This window comes from Urocampus carinirostris, chromosome 11 (assembly GCF_059441175.1).
Source record: "Urocampus carinirostris isolate Australia breed hairy pipefish chromosome 11, RoL_Ucar_1.0, whole genome shotgun sequence".
NCBI lineage: Eukaryota > Metazoa > Chordata > Actinopteri > Syngnathiformes > Syngnathidae > Urocampus > Urocampus carinirostris.
Genome location: NC_142359.1, coordinates 22,762,583 through 22,787,990, shown reverse-complemented (window position 1 = coordinate 22,787,990; position 25,408 = coordinate 22,762,583). Strand labels below are relative to the sequence as shown.

General features: G+C 39.5%; 1 protein-coding gene across 6 annotated transcripts in view; it reads left to right on the top strand.

Moving 5' to 3' along the window:
* The first annotated feature begins 680 nt into the window (after positions 1-680).
* abcc9 (ATP binding cassette subfamily C member 9) overlaps positions 681-25,408 on the top strand; it is a 47,249-nt gene continuing 22,521 nt past the window's right edge. For 4 of the 6 annotated variants that reach the window (XR_015852110.1, XR_015852109.1, XM_088348384.1 and 1 more), the window contains exons 1-16: positions 681-940; positions 2,485-2,654; positions 8,464-8,605; positions 8,704-8,825; positions 9,787-9,953; positions 11,508-11,609; positions 11,673-11,813; positions 13,310-13,504; positions 16,729-16,893; positions 16,982-17,137; positions 18,476-18,610; positions 18,685-18,847; positions 18,915-18,955; positions 19,285-19,427; positions 21,063-21,171; positions 21,249-21,356. Coding sequence is in view for 4 of the 6 variants with exons in the window: in XM_088348384.1 (XP_088204510.1) it covers positions 2,507-2,654; positions 8,464-8,605; positions 8,704-8,825; positions 9,787-9,953; positions 11,508-11,609; positions 11,673-11,813; positions 13,310-13,504; positions 16,729-16,893; positions 16,982-17,137; positions 18,476-18,610; positions 18,685-18,847; positions 18,915-18,955; positions 19,285-19,427; positions 21,063-21,171; positions 21,249-21,356 (2,037 nt within the window). In the remaining 2 variants the exon portion in view is untranslated. The remainder of the gene's footprint in view (positions 941-2,484; positions 2,655-8,463; positions 8,606-8,703; positions 8,826-9,786; positions 9,954-11,507; positions 11,610-11,672; positions 11,814-13,309; positions 13,505-16,728; positions 16,894-16,981; positions 17,138-18,475; positions 18,611-18,684; positions 18,848-18,914; positions 18,956-19,284; positions 19,428-21,062; positions 21,172-21,248; positions 21,357-25,408) is intronic. The other 2 variants (XM_088348385.1, XM_088348386.1) reach the window with 2 other exon arrangements.

The following is a 25,408-nucleotide window of genomic DNA, read 5'->3' as shown; positions in this document are numbered from 1 at the left end:
TTGCCGTTTAATTGATGACTAATGCAAGTGTTTATCAATCAATGCAGATTGAAAAGGGGTTCTGTCTGTCTGGGTGTTAAGCACATGGGAGCTTTACACTACAAATCCCATTATAAATGTGTGGGTTGAATAAATAGATCAGTTTTTTTCTGCTTGAATTGGCAATCATAGGCTTTTTATTTGAAATGGGAGCTATCAAGGCTGTTTAGGTTGCTAATCCAAAGGGGCTCTGTCTTTTTAAAAGGTTTACATCTATCAGAACTCCAACAGTGGTCCTAAACTCAACCCCAATCGTTAAAATGCTTCAATTTTGGAAAAATGATCAGCGAAGATGTGTCAAGTTTGCAGTACTTAAATTTACCGGAAGCCGTAAAACAACTGCTTTCAAAACAAGGGTTATTTTAACGAGGGCTAACTGCTCGGCACATAGTTGAGTGTTTCTGATTCTGCACTCGACTGAAATGATACCATGTCAAGTTGATTTAAGAATATTTTCTTCAATCACATATAAATAAAACCATATTTTCTTAAAAAAACAACAACATTAAAATTCCATTAGATTGTGAATACTGTAGTAAAAGATAAAGTGTAACTCAGTTGTTTATGCTGAATCATAGCGCTGGTGACTTCACGCACATAATGTGTTATATCTTCAGTATTTGATCCTGTTGGCGTTTTAATTGGGTTTTTGCGTGCTGCAATAAATGACTTTTATTTTGAAGGCAAAGTATTCCATGTACCCCACGCACGTCAACTCATCAGAATGCTGAGCAGCTGATCCTGGCGCGCGTCTAAAAATAAGAAACTTTTCGCTCCCCGGTTTGCTCGCACTACAACATCTCTTCTCCTTTTTTCCCCCTCCAACTTTCTTTTTCCTGTTATTTCTGCAGGAATGAATATTTGCCAGTGAGGATTACGAGATTTTGCTCATCTTGTTGAGGTAAACTTTCTAAACTGTTGAACTATTAATTTGCTCTCTTCTAAAGGTCTGTTGTATATGCGTTATGACGTCATTTACGCTATACAATGACGTCAATATCAACATGACGTCATCTTTGCCCAATTAAAATAAGTGCGCTATGTTTGGCTCATTTGGGCGAAGGCATTTAAGTCATATATGGAGGAGGGTGTCAAGTGTCTTTAACGCTCTCTGTCTGCTTTCCAAAAACTCACCAGAGTGTATAAGGAAGTGTTTTAATTTTTGTTTTCGATATTACCTTTTTTTGGTAACACTAGAAAAAGATAAAGTGTACAATGTGATAAATTAGTGAAACAAAAGTCCATAAAAAGTATTTCCACCGCAAGTAGCATTTGTTCAGGGTCTTAATCTGTTAGATAGTTATTTGGGAACCAGTGGTCTATATGTCGAATACTCTTCTTAGTCCTCGAATAACACATGTTGAATAGTCTAATGCAAATCCAAAAGTTATTTGGTTTTAGCGTTGTAGATGTTGAATGATCTCCCCTGCAATAGTTTATTACAATACTTTCCACACATTCACTACTTGCGACCGGAAGATAAATGGTTTAGTGACTTATTGCATACTAGACAAGAGGGGCAAACATTTTCAATGATCTGCCGAAAGTCTCAGATACATCAGCCATACCAGAAAAAAAAGAGTGTGTAGAGTAGACCTATTCAACCCTTCTCATTTGCATCTATGAATGCATATATATTACATGCAGATATCTACATGTGCATGTTATATGGCACTTCTTGTTTGTCTGCTAGATAGATAGATAGATGATAGATGGATAGATAAATACTTTATTCATCACAGTAGGGAAATTCCAATTTCCAGCATTATCCTCATAAAAAAAATAAGATAAGAGATATAGAATACAAAAATACCCAATATAACATGTAGATTAAAAAGCATTTAAATAATGTATGTGAGATTATCAATGGTCCTGTATGCCTTCCTTTTTTAAATAAATGCTCCCACGGTTGATTTCTGTACACCAAGCATCTTACCTTTTGCAGGTTTAGTTTTTCCAGCCTGGTGCAGGTCTAGAATTTTGTTTCTGGTGTCCTTCGACAGCTCCTTAGTCTTTGCCCTAGTGGAGTTGGAGTGCGACTCTGTGAGGTTATAGACATGGGTCTTTTTATACCGATAATGACTTAAAACAAGTTCCATTAACACAGGTAACGAGTGGAACCCCGTCATAAGAAATTCAACCTCTTTTACAGCCAGAAATCTTGCTTGTTTGTAGGTGACCAAATACTTTTTTTTCTCTCAAGGTTGAGATTGACCCATGTTGTCAATTACAGGCCACTAATCCTTTCAAGCAGAAGAACTTACACAAATCGTGGTTTATTAAACACTTATTTGCCCCACTGTATATTGTTGAAATGTGTAATATGCATTGGTCCTTTAAACTCTCAATTATTTCCTTGTTTGATTGGGTCAAATCCAGCAATAATTAAATGCTCTTGGAGTTTAGGTGTTGAAATGCACCGTCAAATGACTTTGTTACTACTAGACGGAGGCAAAGCGGCGCAGCCATGGACTTGTCGTTTTGCGGCAACGACGAGAATGTGAGCGGCTATAGCGTGGAAGACGGCGTGTTGAACAATGGCTGCTTCGTGGACGCTCTCAACCTTGTGCCGCATGTTTTCCTGCTCTTCATCACATTCCCTATCCTCTTCATTGGTGAGTCAATGCGAAAGTTCCCTCTTTATTGCCAGAATAAACATTTTTTTTATGAGTGCTTAAACAAAAAATACAAAAGCTATAAAGGGTCAATAATTTGAAGCAGGGGTTGGGAACCTTGAAAGCTACACTATACTGTATATTTTAAGACCAAATTCAGCAAAACCACCAAACCTGCTCTCTAGAAAAAAGGTAATTCCTCAGCACATTTGATTTCACTGTGTGACATTTGATGATAAAATTTATGAAATAATAATAATGACAAGTAATCCCTTGGTTATCGCGGTTAATGGGGACCAAAACCACCCGCGAAAAGTAAAAATCCGCGAAGTAACGACGCCCCCCTTCAAAAATGCTTAATTTAAAAAAAAAAAAAAATTATTATTATTATTTTTAGACCTGCGAAGCTCTGAACCCGCGAACGTGGAACCGCGAAGTAGCGAGGTCCCACTGTACTGTAGCCTTTGTCACATATCAACAAATATACCACTTAAAATTTGTCTTTCTCCTGCAGTTACTTAAGATCGTTGCAGCTCATTTTTACCGTCATTTTTGTCTGAAATAATGCTTTTTAAAGCAAGGTGTGAGCAAAGTTCTTTCGTAAAAATGTCACAAAATACTGCAAACGAGAAGGATACAAGTGTCTTTAGGGGAGTGCGCTATTAATGCAGGGATCAATCCACCCCTGCCGCTCACTCAATCAAATTTGGGTGCTTCTCTGGTGTCTTCGGGTGTGTACGGTTTATTCTCTGGGTTTCATCATAGATTGTCTCAACAGTGAACATACATTGTTTAATGAGCTTCAGTATACAAAGATTCCGTGGAAACGTATAGCCGTTGGTTGTAACACCGAGTGTGGACTGTAGTTGAAACTTTTTCATATATATATATATATATATTAGACCAAACAATTGATCCTCTGGTTTGCTTTGTTTCGCATACACTAAAATTGGAAGGTTACAGAGAAGATTGCAATGTCTCTAAATTGATTTCCGAGCCAGATGTACTCGCGAAAAGAGCCATATCTTTCTTGCAATCAGCAAGAACTTCGTAGCTCGCCTTAAAGCATTTTCATTTTATTCGCAAGGTCTTGTGAGAAAGCGCTGCTGTGCTGTTGAAACGGCTTCGAGTTGCTTCAACTTTTCACAGCGTTCATTTCGAGTTAGCTTTTTGTAGTCGGCATGTTTCGTTTAGCAGTACATTTTGGTATCCAATTCTATGAAATCAGACACAGTCTCCTGGCAAATTAAGCCGATGCAGTCGTATCGGACTTCGATGAGAAAATAACCCAATTTTCTACACAGTCAACTTTCCTTTTTTTATTTCCGGTCGCCATTTCGGAAATGGTGTAGGCTAAAACTCTCACAGAAAGCCAAGTGTAAGGTGGCCAAAGGGCTAATGCCATCATCTGATAAAACTGTGATTTTTTTGGGGGGGGTTTACAAATGTATTTTATATTGCATTAACAATACTTGTGGCCCACGTATTGTCAATTTTGCAACGGAGGTTGCGAAATTTGATCATGGACTGTAACTGGCCCCCCGGGCGGAATTTGGGCATGCCTGGTTTACATGGTTTAGCTAATTGAGCTTATCATTCAACTCCCGGAGAGTACCGTATTTTCCGCACTATAAGGTGCACCGGGTTATAGGGCGCACCCCTAAAAAATAGTTTTTGGTACTATATTTTCCATACATAAGGCGCACCGGATTATAAGGCGCTGCAATGGGAACGTTGACAAAATAGTCAGATAGTTCAGTCAAACTTATTACCCCCTTAACATTCCGAAAGCTTTCATAGAAGCAAATACTTTTCTCAGACATGTACGGAAACAGTGTCTGTACGATGTCACCAATCACTCAAAGGCATCGTTCCAAATACTGGACTGTCTCAGAAAATTAGAATATTGTGATAAAGTTCTTTATTTTCTGTAATGCAATTAAAAAAACAAAAATGTCATACATTCTGGATTCATTACACATCAACTGAACTATTTCAAGCCTTTTATTATTTGAATATTGCTGATTTTGGCTTACAGCTGAAAAAAACTCAAAAATCCTATTTCAAAATATTAGAATACTTCCTCAGACCAAGTAAAAAAATAATTTTATAACAGCAAAGCTAAATCAAACATTTGAAAATGTCCATTGATGCACTCAGTACTTGGTTGGGAATCCTTTTGCACGGATTACTGCATCAATCCGGCGTGGCATGGAGGCAATCAGCCTGTGGCATTGCTGAGGTGTTATTGATGCCCAGGATGCTTCGATAGCGGCCTTCAGCTCATCGCATTTGTAGGTCTGGTGTCTTTCATCTTCTTCTTAACTATACCCCACAAATTCTCAATGGGGTTCAGGTCAGGGGAATTAGCAGGCCAATCAAGGACAGTGATGCCATGGTCAGTGCACCAGTTACTGGTGGTTTTGGCACTGTGGGCAGGTGACAGATCATGCTGGAAAATGAAATCCTCATCTCCATAGGGCTTTTCAGCAGATGGAAGCATGTAGTGCTCTAAAATCTCTTGGTACACAGTTGCATTTACTCTGGACTTGATGAAACACAGTGGACCAACACCAGCAGCTGACATGGCTCCCCAAACCATTGCTGACTGTGGGAACTTTACACTGGATTTCAAGCAACTTGGATTTTGCTCCTCTCCAGCCTTTCTCCAGACTCTGGCGCCTTGACTTCCAAATGAAATGCAAAACTTGCTTTCGTCTGAAAAGAGGACTTTGGACCACTCTGCAACTGTCCAGTGCTTCTTCTCCATAGCCCAAGTCAGACGCTTCTTCCGTTGTCTTGAGTTCAGAAGTGGCTTGACCATGGGAATACGGCTATTGTAGCCCATTTCCCGGACATGTCTGTGAACTGTGGCTTTTGATACCTGGATTTCAGCTTCAGCCCACTGTCTTTGAAGCTCCCCCAATTTCTGGAAGCGGCTCTTCTTCACAATTTTGTTAAGGCTGCGGTCATTTCTCTTGGTTGTGCAGCGTTTCCGGCCACATTTTTCCCTTCCAACAGACTTTTTGTGGATATGCTTTGAAACTGCACTCTGTGAACAGCCTGCTCTTTGAGACATTTCTTTTTGTGTCTTACCCTCCTGATGGAGGGTATCAATGATGGTCCTCTGGACAGCAGACAGATCAGCAGTCTTCCCCATACTTGTGATTTAGTTTACTGAACCAAGCTGAGTGTTTTTAAGGCTCAGGAAACCCTCGCAAGGTGTTTCGAGTTAATTAGATGATTCAGGTGATTAGTTGAATAGCCTACTTGTATACTTTTTCATGATATTCTAATATTTTGAGATAGGATTTTTGAGTTTTCTTAAGCTGTAAGCCAAATTCAGCAATATTCAAATAATAAAAGGCTTGAAATAGTTCAGTTGATGTGTAATGAATCCAGAATGTATGACATTTTTGTTTTTTTAATTGCATTACAGAAAATAAAGAACTTTATCACAATATTCTAATTTTCTGAGACAGTCCAGTATAATTCGGAAGGTTAAAGTCTTGGGATTCAAGAAATGCCAAACATTTCTTAGTTTCCATTTTATTTTTTGCTGGCAACTGTGTGGACAGCAAAGTAAGAATTTTATCGTGCAGGGAAACGGGGTTCTTTACTGTGCATATGACAATAAACACTTTGATTTGAATTTAGTTTAAAAATAGACTCATCACAGAAACATCAAGATCGTTCTAGAACAAGATACCGGGAAAGTATAAAGCCGCATAGCTCACCTAAGTTCTCTTGCAGCCATCACGTTCAATAATGATACGTAACCATGGTCCTCTTATATCCGTGGGTGTAGTAAATCCAGGAGAGTAAAATATTTACAAATACAGAATAGTAAAAAAGGTTTTCTCTATGCCGTAGTGCAACCCAACGTGTGATTCACATTCATCTTTTTCGGCCAATTGCAGGCTTTGTTTCGCCCCTTTAGCCTATGCGAGCCTGTAAATGATAAAAAGGATCCCCCCCTTTACCACCGAATAACTTTAGCCAATAGTGACTGATTCAAATAATGATTGACACATTGGTTAGGAAATGAAACGCCGGTATATAAATCCCAGCATACCCCGCAGATTACTTCGCCTTTGGGGGAAAATCTAGTCTGCGGCTGCTTGCCTTAGTTGCAAGACTTTGCGACTTAATATTGATCCATATATAAGGCGCACTGTATTATAAGGCGCATGGTCAGCTTTTGAAAAAAATAAAGGCTTTTAGGTGCGCCTTATAGTGCGGAAAATACGGTACTATATCTGAGTGTCAATGTTGGAAATTTTGGATGCAATCTGAAAAACTCCAAAATAAATATCATATCTGAAAACCACTTGATAAATGATGAAGTTGGGTATTTTTCTGAACCTCAACTCTAAATTTAGATGTGGTAGGACCAAAGAGTTTATAAGATGCGTAATTGAAAAAGTGGGGAAAATTTGCTTTCCAAACTAAATTGTTGCCAACGCCCTGTGAAAAATGCTACAGATGAACAGTAAGAAGCAACAGTTGAACAGAAGCTATTGATCAACATACATTTTGGCACACAATCGAACAAAGTAGTATATGGTCATAAATGTTATTAAAATACTCAAAAGATTGGTAGATATGGTGAGATTTTTGATATGAAATGTTTATTAAAGGTATTATTGGATACATTAATCAAAACATGACACACAAAAAAAAAACTAATGCTGAGAGTGAGCATGGCCAAATATGGTCACCTTACGCCCCCTCCCCTAAGAAAATTTGACAGATCTATTTCTGCCAACCTTTGCTTAAAGGTTTGCACCGTATTTGCACTAATAACCCGCTCAGGCAAAAAATTCCAAATTTTTGGTATCCTGAAAGAAATAAAGTTTCCATGCAAGTTGCTGGTAGGTCTAAGCACCCGTAACTTATATCTGTGACCACGAAAACCATCAACACGACAGAACTCAAAAAATTGATCAAAAGGCACATCGATCATTCCATGCAGTACTTTGAACACAAAAATGAAATCAAATTGAATTCTGCAGAGCTCCAAAAAGTCCAAGTTCAGTCCTTGTAGTCTTTCCGGATATGACAAGTTGTGCATCCCAGGTATCCGCTTCGTATACTGACGTTGAACTCCTTCCAGTAGGTTAATGTCCTTGAGTAAGTAAGGGTTCCACACAACACTGTTATATTCTAACCCGGGTCTAACATAAACGCAAAACATTCAAACTAAGAATGCTGGGTTCTTGTTGTAAAAGTTTCTGTAAATGTTTGATGCTATGTTATTGGCTTTGTTGGTAATTTTGGCGATGTGCGTGCTAAACTTTAGGTTTGAAGTAAGAGTGACACCCAGATCCTAATGTTCAGTAACAACATGCAAATCATGATCATTAATGTTATACAGTGGAACAGAACCATGAAAAAACGACTGTGCTAAGCATTTATGAGATGACAGTTGCACTGTATATATTGAGAGATTGATAATATAGATAAATACAGGTTCTAGACCTCATATTTAATCCATGATTAAAATGCAACCATAATATCAGACGTTTATGATGGATACATTTGTCTATATATAACTATATTCTTTATCCTCCACAAAACCTGTGAGTATTGTTGCAATTTACTTAGGTTTGTTAGAGGGTTGTCAAAGTCTTCCTTGAGTTCTGGTTCTTCTATTTCGGTGATTGCACCGATTCTATACGTCATTGATAGTTTTTTAACCAAAAGAAATGTAAAAAGAGATAGCCCTTTGGCTTTCTGTCCATTGAGGGACCGGTGTGATAATTGAGGCGTGTATGTGTGTGTTTGTGTATCTGCACCCGTATTTCAGGGTGGGGCAGTCAGAGCTCCAAGGTGCAAATCCATCACAACACTTGGCTGCACTTCCCAGGACACAACATGAGGTGGATCCTCACCTTCTCGTTACTCTTTGTACATGTCTGCGAGTTTGCCGAGGGTGTGGTGTCCAACAAGTGAGTCCATCTAACCCTCCATACAACTTGGCACACCCCACACATGTCATGTGAGGTAGCGTTAAATGATGCTGTTTTTTGATTGCACCTCGTTGTAGGATGATGGACACCAACCACCTGCATCTCTTCATGCCTGCCTTCATGGGCTTTGTGGCGGCAACCACATCTGTGGTTTACTACCACAACATCGAGACCTCCAACTTCCCCAAACTTCTCCTTGGTGAGAGCTACATGACATTTAAAAAAATCCCACCATGAAATTAAATAATGTACCGTAAATTCCATATTGCAGAGCGCACCTGACTCAAAGCAACTCAATTTTGTCTTTGTACAAAGTGCGCCAGATTTTAAACAGCCATAGAAGTGAACGACTTGATGTCCATTTCTTACATTTTACCTGGCCCCAACCGTGTGGAGAATTTGGCATTGCTCCTATACAACTGACGTTGCTTTCAGCTGCATCTTTCAGTTCTTTTCAGAGTTGTTTTGGTCACATGATTTCCGATCCTGTGACTATTCAAGATGGCTAATACAAAGACGAGCACATATTAACTTTTGCGCCTAAACAAAACTCAAATGACGGCTGCATCGAGGAAAATGTGAGCCTTATGTTTCTAGACAAAAGTGCCAGGGCAACCATACTAGGGAGAATAGTGTCAGATTGCAGATGTGTCTTTTTGTGTTGTTGTCATTGGCGGTTGCCGCAGTAATGGACGAAATTGCATTCGCTTGTTATTGTTCCTTCAGCAAAATGACACTAATGCTGAAGATACAAAAAGAGTAGTCTTAAAGATAAATGACAATGCTGTTCGATTTAGATGCATAAATTGAGGACTTAATTTGTGGGTAAAAAAGTTTAAATGTCATGAGTGCGCTGTAAATATTGAATAAAGTACAGTCAAACATCCCCTTTTGCTCTTGTTATGTATTATATGAATAATGATGCCAAACTATTGAATAATTTCTCTTGAAGGGCGTCATAAATGTTTCCAGACATCATTGCAGTGTTTTTTATTTAGAGTGGAAAAAAGAGGCTCGCCGCTTTCCTCTGTGCCGCCACAAATACACGTAGAGTAAGCCTCACCGTATTTAAAGCTGCAGTATTTAAAATGGAACAAAAAAAAGTAGCGACTTACAGTCCGTAATTAACGTAAAAAAAAAAAAATCTTGGTTTTCCGCAGTGTTGTTCATCTACTGGGTCCTTGCCTTCATCACCAAGTCCATCAAGCTGTGGAAGTTTGCCGTGTACGAGGTGGACATGGAACAACTAAGATTTGGCATCACGTCTCTGCTGGTGCTTCTCTACGGCCTACTCATGGCAGTTGAGATCAACGTGATCCGAATTAGGGTGCGCAAAATTTTAACACCCACAATTCTATTAGGCAACCAATCAAGACTGCATAGGGCATGGATATCTAACCTTTTTGAAGCCAGAACCTCTTTTTTTTGGTTACTGATTGGTGCAAAGCGCATATCATGTTATTACTATGTTGTTATCATGCTATTGCCAAGTTGTGATTATTAGAAGTAGGGTTTAAATAGGCTCAGTCAACCACAAAACAGTGACGCTCATACATAAAATACAGACTAATTTTTAAAAAAAATTGAGGAAGAACTGATCATGTATTCAAAGATGATGATGTCAAAATTCCTAGAAAATCACAATGACTGAAATCACTGATGAGCTATCTTGTGCACGGATTACTCAGGTGTTTTTCGGGGGCTGCCTGGGCTCCCCGGGCATCACATTGACAACCACTGACAAAGGGTAATAAAAGTGAATAATAAATAGAAAATGAAAAATACACAATTTTCCATCAGTATCAATACAAGTCAAGATATTGTTTGAGGGAAAATCTGTACGAAACAAAAATATATCTATCTTTAATATATCTATCTTTAATGGACGTAAATGTATGTTGTATGTGACCAAGCATTGTTTAAAATGTGACAGTTTTGTCTGGATGAAAAAGTATTCCATTTTTTTCTGCCTAGTGAATTGAATAAATCAGCGGTGACCAAACTACGGCCCGTGAACCACATGTGGCCCATGAGGCTTTTCAATCCGTCCCGCGGAATGTTAAAAATATCATAAAAGTATGTAAATTACAGTTTTAATAGATACTCGTAATAAAAATGAGTTCAATCTCTACCACTCTTGTCCACAGTCTCCCCAATATTTAGATTGCAGGCCACATTTTTCTCTACTTGTTATTTTTTTTATAAGGTATTTATTATATCGACAAAGATATTCATCAAATTAAATGAAAAAAATAATCCGAGCTAGCTCTATTGCATTTTGCGTTTCCTATGTCCTGTATACTAACAAATTGTGTGCTTAAAAGAGACCTAATTTATTACTTTTATTACCTTGCTTGCTTTTATTCAGAGTATTTCAAACAAATTTGAATAGATGATATATTTATAGATTTATAAAAAAAGTACTGTACTTGTAGATAAATGTCTGCATGTTTGTTTATTGCTGCTATTCTAAAAAGAAAATCTCTGCATTTTTTTGTCATTTGTTATATTTTTCATGAATAGAATGTTTACAAATAAAGGCATAAAATGAGACAGTCTTTTCGAAATAGCAGCAACAAAATGAGAAAAATTGGATACAGCTACATTATATTTTTCCTTCATTTAATTGTTGAGGTATTGGATAGCAAACTGTTTTGGGATTGGCCCTTCTGCAAATTAATATGAATCCAAATCAACCTGCCAATCAAAAACGTTGCCCAACTATGCTCTAAATGATGTAATATTCATAGATCGTATGTGCAGCGATATAATAATCTTACAGGTGTGAGAATCTTTAAATAAATGTACGAGAACAGGGTATGGCATGCCTTCCACTGTCCAGCTTGCGTTGCAGCCAGTTATTATGTGTTTAATTTGGCAGAAATACGTCTTCTTCGCCAACCCTCAGAAGGTGAAGCCCCCAGAAGACTTGCAGGATCTGGGGGTCCGCTTCCTGCAGCCTTTTGTCAATTTGCTGTCAAAGGTAAGAAGATCCTGATACGCCATTTTTACCTCAGGCCGAGCCTGACTGTTGCTCCTTTGCCAGGCGACATACTGGTGGATGAACCCCTTAATTATTGGGGCCCATAAGAGGCCCATCGAGTTGAAGAAGATCGGCAAGTTGCCCATTGCTATGCGAGCTTTGACCAACTACTTGCGACTTAAAGATGCCTATGAGGACCAGAGGGTGAGTTTACCTTGAAGAAGCAAAATCCGTTTGTACACAGAATCTACAAACACTTGGGTCGAAAATAACCCAGAACTGGATGAAGAAATGGTATGATCTGGATCAATTCCATCCAACTATCCATCCATTATCTGCACCGCTTATCCTCAGTATGGTCGCAGGGTCCATGTAACTACTGTATCTGAAAACAAACTGAATCTGTTTTTTTAAATGATTCAATCAAAGAGAAAATAAATCAACAATCTTACTCAGTTCTTTTATACACAATGGCCATTTTTGGGGAGGGCTTCTAAAGGGATTACTGATCTTTGAAGCCCCTGTGTGTAATATTTGACCATATATGACACTGTATTGTCTAATGCGAACAAAAACCAGTTCCATAGAGCACAGCGAAGAAGCAAGTTGCCAGACAAACATAGTGGCGACCTAAGGTATGGGTTCCAATATGGAGAAGGGATAAAAATTTCTAAACTATAATCCTATATTTTTTTTAAATAAAAATAACATTGGTTTGACTGTTCAGGTATTTTTTGCCTGGTATTCAAATCAATGTGTTATTATTTTTACTGAATGAAAATTTTTTTTGTACCACTAGATGGCATTAGATATTACAAAATGCCCTTTTAAAGAGACAGTGTGTATAATTTAGTACCACTTATTGGTAAACAACATAATTAAAAGAACATAAACAACATTGATTTAAATTATAAAGAAACTTACACAAAGTATCATAAACATGCATTTTTTTTAAATAATTGTGAGTCTGGGTTTTGGCATTTATTTTATATGACAAGAGGCTCACACAGAGGGAATTGACGCGGTTCTCGGTCATTTTTCTGCTACTGGTACCCAGAAAAAAACAAAAAGCTTGCGAAAGGCTTGGCTAAAATATTTAAAGAAAATGGTGTCTTTGAGTCTCTAGTTTGGATTCTTACTTGTGCTTTTTAGCACTTGTTTTATGTTGCACAACACAATGGAGCGACACCTAGTGGCCAATTAATACACACTTTCCCTTTAAATAAAATTATCAAGTTGATTTGGACTATATGACCCCAATTGTTTAGCTTTTAAACAACCTAAAGAAATTGACTTATTTTTAGCTTGTATAAAGGAGCTGTACAGAATTTGGATCTATTTTACTCACGGCCCCAGCTCCTTCTTTTGTGCGTACATTTACTCGAAACAGGCCTTTTCTTACTTTCACCATTTTCAAGCATCACTAGAAAAAATCAAACCCAAAAAACACACAAAAGAAAAATAGTAAACAACTTTATTTTTTTCTTTTTTCTTTTTTGTGACCCACATTAACTCAAACTAAGGATCGGTCTACGCTTGACCCAGATTTGTGTTTGAGTAAACGGAAAACAAAATTTTAATCCAAATTAGCTTTACAAAATCAAAACTCTATGATCTGCTGCATTTCGCATTATAAGTTAGCATGAAGTGAGCAGGCTGAGAAGAAGCAACATAGTTTATTAACCGTTTCACTACCACAGACTGCTGAGAACCCGGACCGGGCACCGTCTATCTGGCGTTCCATGTACCGGGCTTTTGGAAGACCCATCCTGCTCAGCAGCACCTTCCGCTATCTCGCTGACCTGCTGGGCTTTGCTGGACCGCTCTGCATCTCAGGCATCGTAAAAAACCTGACGCTGGAGGAAGATGGGGGCTCCACTTCGGACAAGATAAGGGTTAGCCCTGGTAGAATGACTTGGTTTTCTTAGTACTGCTTTTTTCTCACCACTTTTTTTTTGTGCACTTCTAGATTGAGCTAGTTACACTGTCCAAATCTTGGGTTAAACTTCTTTTGCACCAATTGTGTCCAGTAGGGGTGGGCGGATCAATCTAAATATCAATCGTATCGATACTAAGCAAGTACTTATATTGGATCAATACTGTTGTCCTGGAGGCGATATTTCGCTCCTCCACAAATTTCCAAAAAGTGAGTCTTTTCTGTTGAGATGGCACAGCCCTTCACTCTCTCATCCAGTGTCCTAGGCACTCTTAAGTTTCTGCCCGGGCTGAGACTGAACGGTTCAACTCCAGCATCTCTCCCTACATGGCCTGCCTGCCATAGAGAAATGAGGGCTACAGTGAACTGAAGCTAAAAATGACAGAGGCAAACAGATAACGCAGCACAGTGTGGATTTTTTTTTCTTCTACAGAGAATGACAATCCCTGGTGTAGTTTATGCAATGAAATCTGCTACTGTTGCAACACCACAAATTTAAATACAATCATAAAAAGCTCACCCTGCAGAGAGTAACACGCTGCAACCAAAAATGTAAACATAATAATGTTCCTGAACATAAACTTGTTCATACATTGTCACTTTGGCAACCGAGCCGATGAAAGACAATTGATGTTTTATTTGCATTAATGACTTGTCCAATGGAAGGTTCTTTAGTTGTCTCGTTGTTGACATTGTTATACCGTATTTGTATTTTGGTTACATTGCTGCTTTTTGTGTTCGACTCTCTTGGCTTTTTTTCTGAAACACTTGAATTAGAAATCTTTCCAGTTTTTGTATACTTAAGTTTGCATTGTCGTTATTTAATTCAAAAAATGAAACCTTTTAAGTCGATACATTTTGGTGCGGTATTTATATAAGTTTTAAACTAACTCTAGGGGGGGATGGTTCAATTATTCAACGATCATGACATTTCCAAGCAAAAAGTATGGTATTGGTATCAATTGATACTACCCTGTAGTTACCTAGTTTGGCCCAAAATTCCTAGTACAGTATTGCCCACCCCTACTGTCCAGCAGATGGGGCTACTTTTTCTAACTCAAAACTTGGAGCAACATTTTTGTATTTCACGAGAATGCCTTGCTACTGAAACGGTGTAAAGTATCTGTGGTAACTGATAAATAAACCCTGTAAGGAACTGCCCAAACGAGTGACTCATGGGAGGTGGAAAATTCTCAATGTACAATATTCTACCTGCTGTTTTTTTTTTGGAGGTGACAATGTTTTTTTTTTTTTTTTTGTCCGTCATCCCGTCGGAATAATTCTGTATCTGGAATCCAAAGAAATTTGTTCAGCCTGTTTTCACAAGTTGATTTTATTAGCGCGAGTTGGGTCGCTGGGTGGTCCCGCGACCAATCAATGACTCACTGGGTGTGATCACAAGATTCTCCGTAAATATATGACCCTTCCTTGTGTTTTGAGTGGTGACCTATTGGTTAAAACGTCCGCTGATTCCTAGCTGAAGTTTGTTTTTGGTCGACCAGTCCTTCATTTTTCTATTTGTGGAATTTCTAAGCTTGGCGACCGGTTTGTTGTTTTGTGTCCTTCCATTGCCTGGTGACCAGTCAGACCAAATGATAGAAACCGAGGTCCCCAGGGGCCTGGTTTTAACCTTGTGGAAGGTCGCCGTGTTGACAAGGACCCGGCGAGTGGTCGGTGTTGTCACAGCTGAACGGCAGATGTCAGCGCGACTAGGCAATCGCTTTAAACGATTGAAAATGATGTGAGAAATTTTCCACTTGCTAAATTGCTTTTATTGATAGATTAAAGCACATTAGGTGCACCGGTAGAAGATAAGGTGGTACATTCATGACCTCCTTTCAAAGCTACATCAATGGAAATTGGATTAATTTAATCCGGGAAAGGGCAGCAAGGCAGTGAAGTGGTTATTGGCTGTGCGGCACAGTCCGGAGGTCATGAGATCGAACCTCCTGTGTGGAGTTTGCATGTTCTCCACGTGCTTGCATGGGTTTCCTCCGGGCACGCCGGTTTCCTCCCACATTCCAAAAACATGCATGTTAGGTTAATTGGCCAGTCCAAATTGTCCCTAGGTGTGGATGAGCGAGTGAGTTGTCTGTCTCTGTGTGCCCTGCGACTGGCTGGCAACCAGTTCAGGGTGTCCCCTGCCCACTGCCCGAGGATGGCTGGGATTGGCTACAGCACCCCTGCGACCCTACTGAGGATAAGCGGCGCAGATAGATAGATGGATAATTGGGGAAAATTGGTCGTCATAAAAGGTTGGCAAGTTTTGGTGTACAGCAATAAGCAGGTTAGCGCCTTACATGGCTGCAAGGCCGCTATTGGGAAATGTGGAGCACATTGTAAAGCGCTTTGAGAAGTCATTGACTTGAAAAGCGCTATATAAAATACAGATCATTTCATTTCATATTGCAACTACGTTTACATTGCGTGCGGGATAAAAGCTTATCAAAAAATTACCTTTTAAAAACAGTGTTCCACTTGCCGTGTGCTTTGTGGCATTTGAAAGTCAGCGTACTTTGCTGGCCTTTCACATTAAAAGCATGAGACTGAGCAAAATAGAGAGAGAGAGAGCATGTACGTGACTTCCCACTAGTTGGATTTTTCTACCCACTTAGATTACATTCTTATGCTCACTATTGTCATATATTTTTTTATCATTATATCCTTAGCACTGTATTTATCTTTTAAATACAGTTCATTTTTATATTTAGCTCTCATTTTGGGTAGAAAAAATATATATTTGAGAATAGTGGAAGGTTTTTATCTTGTGGAGACCCTAATGTGGTCCCACTTCATCTGAACTCTAACTTTGGTGGCCCTAATGTAAACTGACTTTGAGACTCTTGGTGTTCAGGGTTTTGCTCCAGAGATCTATGCCTAGTGGTCAGGGGTGTGACAGAATTTAGTTAACCCTGGGCAAATATTGGTCAATATGAAGTATTGATTGGGGGATCAATCAGACCATGAGCAGCAAATTATAAACGATATCCATCATTCAGTGTGATGGCTCATATTTGACTCTATTTGGCTTGTAGAGGAAAAAAGGAAGGGTACTCAACGGGAGGCGGGCGTTAGAAAGTCAGTTAGACATTATTTTTTCATAGCCTGGCAGGGGGACGATAAAAGCATGGGTATTTTGACCACTGAGGTATATCCAGGTGTATGCCATGTGTATTGTTGCAGGAGAGATTCTTTGGGGTCCACTTCATGTTGTCAACTGAGCTTCTCCAGAACACGTCGGTTCTTGCCGTGCTGCTCTTCCTGGCGTTGGTGCTGCAGAGGACATTCCTGCAGGCGTCCTACTATGTCACCATAGAGACTGGCATCAACCTGCGTGGAGCCCTGCTGGTGAGATGTTGTGATCTGTGTGTGTACAGTTAATGCAAGAAAGCTCACTTCTCAGCCCTTATTTCATTTTATTTTTTTCTGTACACAGGCGATGATTTACAACAAAATCCTGCGTCTGTCCACCTCAAACATGTCCATGGGCGAGATGACACTGGGTCAGATTAACAACCTGGTAGCCATAGAGACAAATCAGCTCATGTGGTTTCTTTTCCTGTGTCCAAACCTTTGGGCAATGCCTGTGCAGGTGTGACTATCTTCTTCTTTCAACCAGCCCCCGATATTTGAAATACAATTTAGTAGCTCAAGCCCCACAATAATTTCGACCTCACAAGGCTGAACTTGCCCACAAATAGACCCACAAATAAATAAAATGCCGGTTGCTGGCCAGTTTGCTTTTTGACCCTAAACGCAGGTATCAATGCACTTTGGCATTGTTATTCTTCATTAAAGGGACAGTGTATAATATTTGACCATTAGATGTTGCTGTATTGTGTGGGGCAACTGAAAACGGGTACTATAAAAGCACAAGGAAGAACACAAACTACGGAAACTCAAAGTGACCTAACTGCAAGATTTTTCTTCTCATTTTTTTGCCCAGCCTGTCACGACCAGAACAGAAGTAGGACCCAGATGCGCAACGTTACTCACAAGTTTATTGAAATATAGAGTAAAGGCTACGCCAGCGATCCGGTGCTCACTAGACGCAGGAAGCAAGCCGCTCACGGGATCGGAACGTGTTCCGAATGCGGAAGTGGAGATCGTAGCGTAGTTAGACGGAAAAACAGGTCGTTATCTGGGGCGGGAGATCAAAACATGGTCGGGGTCAAAAACGGGTTGTAGCAGGAGACAAATGGGGAAATCAGGAACGGACGAGTGGAAAACGGGTGAGAAACCGGGACCGAGGGGAGTCAGAGTCAAAAAATGCTTGCCTTGTGAAAACAGAGGTTCGCTGACGGACTGACGACAGGTGAGTGAAAGTAGGACAGGGAACCATTTAGGTAACCAGCACCAGCTGGCGCCAAACGAGCGGACACAGGTGAGTGTAATGAGTAATTATGACACAGCCTTTCACAAGGTTTTTGGTTTGGCAGCAAAATATCGTACAATCATGTCAGATCCCTCTAGGTGAGCATCAATTATGTGATAGTTCATTTATTGTTGCAAATTTTTCAGAACAATATTTGTTTTTGAATGAATTCAGATTTTCTACCACTAGGAAGAACTTAATATTACACAATGCCCCTTTAAAGACCTGAAATTACGGACATCAGTTACACCCCTGAAACCCCCCCTCCTCCAAAATGTCAAAAAATAAATCTCACATAGCCAATCAACCACCATACTTAGATGTGACCAATTCATATTATTTGTCTGTTCAATTATTTCTCCCAAAATTATTCCCTCACGTCCTGCTTAATTTCACAATATTGAAATTAGGTCATGAATTCTATTCAAGAAACTTTTCTCCCTATAAAAACACGCACACAAAGTCTTCTTTCTTGGTTTGTCAAGGCTTCTTTAAGTTTTTTAGGAATGTGTCATTTTTGCGAAAATTTACACCCCTGATTTTTTTCCACCCCAGATCGTCATGGGAGTCATTCTCCTCTACTATCTGTTGGGCTGGAGCGCTTTAGTCGGTGCGTCCGTCATTGTCCTCCTAGCTCCTGTCCAGTACCTCATTGCCACCAAGCTAGCTGACATGCAAAAAAGCACTCTGGTAAGCGTAGCAGCTGTTCCTCAGTTTCAATGTTCAACCCGGAAGAAAAGAATCCAGCTAAATGCGTCTTGCAGGAGCACTCTACTGATCGCTTGAAGAAGACCTCAGAGATCTTGAAGGGCATCAAGCTGCTGAAGCTGTACGCTTGGGAGAACATTTTCTGTGATAGTGTCGAGGAGACCCGAGGCAAAGAGCTGACGAGCCTTAAGACCTTCGCTTTCTATACGTCCATGTCCAGTGAGTAGATCATCAGAATCAAATCAATGTTGTTGGAAGGCTCTTAAGATCTTCTTTCCTGGTGCAGTCTTCATGAACGCCGCCATTCCGATTGCTGCTGTTCTGGCGGTAAGCTCGTCTATGTCTATTATGCAACAAATGAAACACTGTGGGGCTAAATGGTGGATTCAGCAGCTTTGCTTCTCCATGACCTGGGCGACTTGCTTTGATTACCGTATTTCCCACACTATAAGGTGCACCGGATTGTAAGGTGCACCCCCAAAAAATAGTCTTATGTCATTTATTTTTCATAAATAATGCACATGATAATGCACGTGGAATTAAAACTACAGTAAGACTATTTATTTGTGTTTATCTACACTTATTGTATATTTTAGTGCAATAATTGATCAGTCATTTGAAAATTCTCCTTTAAAAACAATGTTCTTGACTTGTAGACCTTTGTCATGCATTACTTCATTACCAACACTGGTCCAAGTCCCGCCGAGGCCTTCGCCACACTGGCGCTTTTCAACATACTGGTGACTCCACTCTTCCTGCTCTCCACCGTTGTCAGGTTTGCTGTCAAGGCGCTCATTAGGTGAGACAACTGTCATGAACTGAACAGGATCAGGACCCAAACGCGTAACGTTTCTCACACAAGTCTTTTATTTTACGGGAAATGGGGAGTCATGCACGTTAGGGAGAAGTCTGGCGGTAAATGAGAGGAAGCCAGAGGCTGATGAGATACCAATTGCCCGAGTAGATATCGGACATATTGGGTCGATACCGGACAGGACGGGACAGACAGGATTGAAAATGAAACAGGATATCGAAATAAAACCGGTCAAACTAGATGGGAACGAAAACTGGAGAGAATAATAAACAGGAGAAAAATAAACGGGAACAATACCGGACAGAAAATGCCAACAGGAAACAGGACCGAGTCAAAACCCACAACTTGCGGAGCAAAGGTTCGTTGACGGACTGACAGAGGAAGAATGAGAGCACTGAGTTTAAACAGACAGAAAGCCAATCTGTCAATGAGCCGCAGCTGGTGCCACATGGGCAGGGCCAATTGAGCGCCATGGCAACCGTGACAACAACTTCAGCACCTTTAGTTGTTTTTGGTCGCACAACACATCTGCTTTTTTTCATTTTTCTTTCTAAGGGGACAATCCTAAGATTTTGGTTTAGCTTTTGAATTTGTACAGTAGTCCTCGCTATGACTTGGTTGGCTTTACATGGTTTTGCTGCTTCATGGGTTTGCATCGTGCATTGTGTTCTGCATTCTGATTGGCTGAACAGTTATTTGTAGATGAACTAAAAAGAAATATCAATCAATCAATCAAACATTTATATCATATTTTAAATGTTACAGCCTGTAAAAAGGGTTTGTCCTATGGTTTGAGTGTATAAGAGTATTTAATGGCAATGTTTTACCAATGTAAATAAAGGGTTTACAATTGAGGACATGCGCAATAACTTATGGGTAGTATGCGATGTTTGATATGTCCTTAAAAAGTTGAAAAGTAAATATTTTTTTTATTAGGTATGTATTAACAATGCCCAAGTGAGTTTAAAGAGCTATTATGTTTTTTTTCCACTGCACTGATCTACTTCTTTCTTTTCAAAGCCATTTGTGGCATAACACAATAGATAGGAGCAATGAGGTGTGGGGGGTAGTGCGGGAGAGGGACGTCATGCTCGTCCACATGTTTTTTTTCTGTTGCTATTCGTTAGTGAAGCATGAAAATGGTGAAAGTAAGTAAGTAAGTCTTCTTCAAGTCCAATCTAAATGCCAACCCAAACCCAAAGAAAGAGGAAAAAGGAAAATTGTATCCGTGCATGTCTAAGAAATGCACGTACATGCATTGCATGCGCATTATGAACGAGCTCTTAGAGGCTGCCGGTAGATGACGGCAGCGAGTAAAAAAGTCTCAAATTCTGTACAACATCTTTATTTTTACAATAATTGTAAACAAATAAAGGTTTCTACTTCACAGATTTCGCCTATCACTGGTTTATTTTGGAACCCAACCCCCACTATAGACGAGGGATTACTGTATAGATAATTGTTAAATGTGGAGTTTGCATCCAATTACATCTGGAAATAAGATTTGACAGTGGTTGCAGTATGGGGTTGTTTTCCTCTTCAGCGATTATGACTGAACAAACAATAGGGGAAAACATTTTTGGGAAGATGGTAAATCAATGCATTTTAAATTTGCTTCAGCGTCCAGAAGCTGGGTGAGTTCCTCCAAAGCGATGAGATTGGAGACGAAAGTTGGAGGAACGGAGAGATGCCTGTTCCCTCAGAGGCATCCAAGAAGCACCCTGGAGCGGTAGGTACTCCCACCCTGCATCAACAGCTGAAAATGAAGAATGGAAACTTGATGTTTTTGTCCATTTCCTTGTGTAGACTAAAGCAATCAACAGGAAGCAACCTCTTCGTTACCAGATGGACAACTACGAGCAGCCGTCCAGGCGCCAGATGAGGCCCAGCGAAACAGAGGACGTTGCCGTCAAGGTCAGTCAACTTTTTGCCTCTGGATTAAAAATGGTAAGATTAAAGTCAAATTTAAGTTGATTTTGTTGATGAGGAGATGAAATGCCCGCATCCATCATTCATAATTGAACTGAAAATCCCCACATTTCATTTTAGACGGTTATTTTAGTATCTCAAAGCAATGCAAAAATGTTGCCCAATCTGAAAATATAGAATTCTCTAAATTGAATAAATAATTTTCCTGCTCTAATATACGGTATTGTATTTTTAAACAAAAACAAATCTTTAAAGGGACATTTTCTATTATTTATGGCTCCTAGTGGTAAAGGAAAATTAATTCTTAAAAATGTATTATAATAAATAGAAAAAGTACATCAATTATCATATAAGTGTGCATTTTTTCAAATACTAGAGAAATTTGTCCTTATTTGACATATCTTGATCCTCACCTAGAGGGCGCTGACATGATTCTCCGCTATCTTGCTGCTATGAGTACACGCAGAATAAGGTTTACATGTTGAAATTTGGTAGTTTGTATTCTTCCTTAAGCTATTTGGCACTTGTATTTGGTTGCAATATACAATACAGCGACATTCAGTGGTCAAATATGACAGTAGCCTTTAAATATTTAATTATCTTGTTTCTTATTTAAAGGGAATGGATCTTATTTTACCACTAGATGTTGCTGAATTGTGATGAAGAACGAGTGCTAAAAAGCCTAAGGAAGAAAAAAACCGACAGATATGCAAGCTGGCCTTAAGGCACCTCTTTGTTTCTCTTTTTTTTGTCCATCTTTTTTAATATATTTGGGTACCCGTAGCAGAAAGATGGCGGACAATTATATCAGCTCCATTTCCGGTGAGGTACATTTCTTGTAAAAAAAACAAAAACTGATAATTTCTTGACCTACGATAATTTTGAAATTGCATGTTTATATGATCGTTCATGTATTTTTTGCTAATTATTCAAACCAATGTTGTTTATTTTAATGAGTGAAGTTTTTACTACTTAATGCCCTGAATAATACATACTGTCCCTTTAAGCAAATTGTTTGTAAAAGTATTCTCATAATTTTGCACTTTTGATTTTTATTCTAGTAAAAAATAGTAGATTATAAGTATGCTTGTCCCCAAAATGATATGTCCAAGTATTTTTCTCTTTACTTACTATTTTACTTTTAGAACAAAATACAATAATTAGCATAGTTATTACAACTGGAAGAATTTTCTGCAACATCAGATGATTTCAAGTTTTAAAAAAAAAAATTACTTAAAAATCTATTTAGAAATATAATGAATTTAAAATATAGAAATTTATAATTTTCATTTTGATTCCTTTGTTTTCAGGTAGAGTGCGCCGTTTAAGGTGTTCTTAAAAAGTTGGAAGTATAATATCTTGTTACCAACGCCCATCTGAGTTCAAAGAGCCTTTTTTACCACCGCGCCTATCTGCTTTCATCTTACTTTTAACAACGCTGTTCATAGTAAGAAGGAAAGGAGGTAGAGAGTGATGTAATGCTCATCTTGCGTTTTTTGTTAGTGTTTGCATGAAAATGGTTTAAGTAAGGGCAGCACGGCAGCGCAGTGGTTAGCGCAGATGCGGCACAGTTCTGAGGTCATGAGATCGAACCCTCCTGTGTGGAGTTTACATGTTATTCCCGTGCTTGCGTGGGTTTCCTCCGGGCACTCCGGTTTCCTCCCTTATTTCAAAAACATGCATTTCAGGTTAACTGGCCGGCCCAAATTGTCCCTAGGTGTTAATGAGATGAGTTGTCTGTCTCTGTGTGCCCTGCAACTGGTTGGCAACCAGTTCAGGGTGCCCCCTACCCACTGCCCGAAGATACCCAGGATAGGCTCCAGCACCTCCGCGACCCTACTGAGGATAATGGATGGATGGGTTAAAGTAAGAAAAGGGCCAGTTTCAAATACAGCCCAAACACCAACTCAAACACCCCAAAAGATTAAAAAAAGGTGTAGTTTATTTGCGCGGATCTAAGCATTGCACATACTTGCACACGCAACACGAGGAAGGTGACAGAGGCTGCAATGATGACTTAAGAGAGAAAATGATGTCAGCGAGTAGAATATTTCCAAATTCTGGACAGCTCTTTTGAATTACATTAAAACTTTTCTCCCATGTTGGAATCAAGCCAATTTTGATTTCAGTCCAATTTCGGTTTATTTACGGAAATATGACGCATGTGAAAAAATATGCTGTAGGAACCCATCTACATAAATAAAGTACTTCATTTGCCACTGGTAAGACAATTCTCGAAATTGTGTTGATGATGAGCTTAGTGAGGTGTTAACTTTTTGCTTTGACGTACTGAAGACGTCAAGCTCAGCACATCTCATCAGCAGCTGTTTGGTATCACACAGAGCTTGCACGAGATTTCTCACGAAGTTGAGGATTCACACGAGAATATCTTGCCCCGAGTTCGGCCTCACATAAGGCGACTCTTCCTGTTGCATCCCCCCGGGGCGACGGCCTCCTCATTAGGCCTATTAGAAGGAGGATGCGGGATTGGTGCTGGGGGATGACTAGGAGCTTGAAAATCGTGATGGAATCCTCCTCCAAGCTAGGAAGCTCTCGTCGACCTCTGCTGCTCAGTCTCAGAGGTATTAACCCGAGGTCGAGGTCAACTACCCTGGGAAAAGCCCATTTTGGTCATCATTTCTTTGTGATGCCAATGTCATTTCCTGTTCTGCTATCTTCTTGATGGGCCAGAATTTTGCTTTCTGAATTTAAGCAAAGCTTCTGCTGTTGATTATCTAATCTCTCGTTTCTCCCTGCTCCAATTTTAGTTCCTGTTAGATTTACAGTTAATCATATACATCTTACATCTATAATCCTATGTAACAAGACATTTCAAGAGAACTGAAGAAAACCCATCATGTAAAGTCTCATTTAATTGTAGTAATAGGCTTAAAGTGGCAGAGACTTGTCAAGTCATGTTTATTTGTATAGCCCTTATTCACAAAGAGTCTCAAAGTGCTGCACAGACCACAGATTATTGCAAACCACTGACTATTATTATACCATCCCCTGATCTAAAACCTTCATGAGGGCATGGAAAAACTCAAAAACTACTAGACTACTCATGATAAAAAACAACAACTCTCTTCATTAAAAGAGTTGATTTATAAAAGTAAGCAAAAGTACATGAACTATCATATAAACATGCATTTTTTAAGATACATTAATCCCTTGGTGTATCGCAGTTCTCTTGTTGCGGTTTCGATATTTTGCAGATTTACATTGTGCACAGCTCAGTAGCCTAGATGGTAAGGCGCCCGCTTTGAGACTGGGAGGTCGGTGGTTCGCGCCCCGGCCGAGTCATTCCTAAGACTTAAAAAGTGGTCGGCGGCGCCCTCTGTTGGCTGCGGCTGCATCGGCTCGCTACAACGGGTCAGGTGCAATCGACATTTCGTTCTGTGTACATTGTTACACAGAATGACAATACAAGGAAATTATTATTATTATTATTATTGTTTTCCGACTGGCTGAACAGTTACCCCGCCCCTTTTTTGCTTGAATTTGCGGTCTGAGCTGTATGCATGTGTAAAACAGCTTGACGAACTTACAATACATACAGTACGTGCAAAAGTTTTCATGAAGCCATCATGTCAACAAAATGCTCTAGACCGACAAAAGCCCCTGTGGCTGGGGCCAAAATTCAGAGGGAGATGTTTTCTATCGCCAACAATGTTGGACCTCTCCACCCGCTAAACTTGCTAAGGAGCCGCAAGAGGCTCTTTCGCTATTCCTACTGGCTCCCTGACGCTTTTTCAAAAATGTTTGATGATGGAGAAATATACGGTTTCTGTAGTAGTACAGCAGGACACAAACATTCATAATGTTTTCCGATGAATATAGATGGTTACAGTATGTGTTTTGTTCCTTATAAGACTTTTATTTTTTGGGTAGCTTCAGACATATTTGGGGGTTTTTCTTTGGTCCAATATGGCTCTGTCTACAATTTGGGTTATACAAAATACAAAATATTATCTGAAGAAATAATGTAGTGTCCTGAAATCCATTCCGCCACTTAATTTAGTAAATTCATGCAGCAA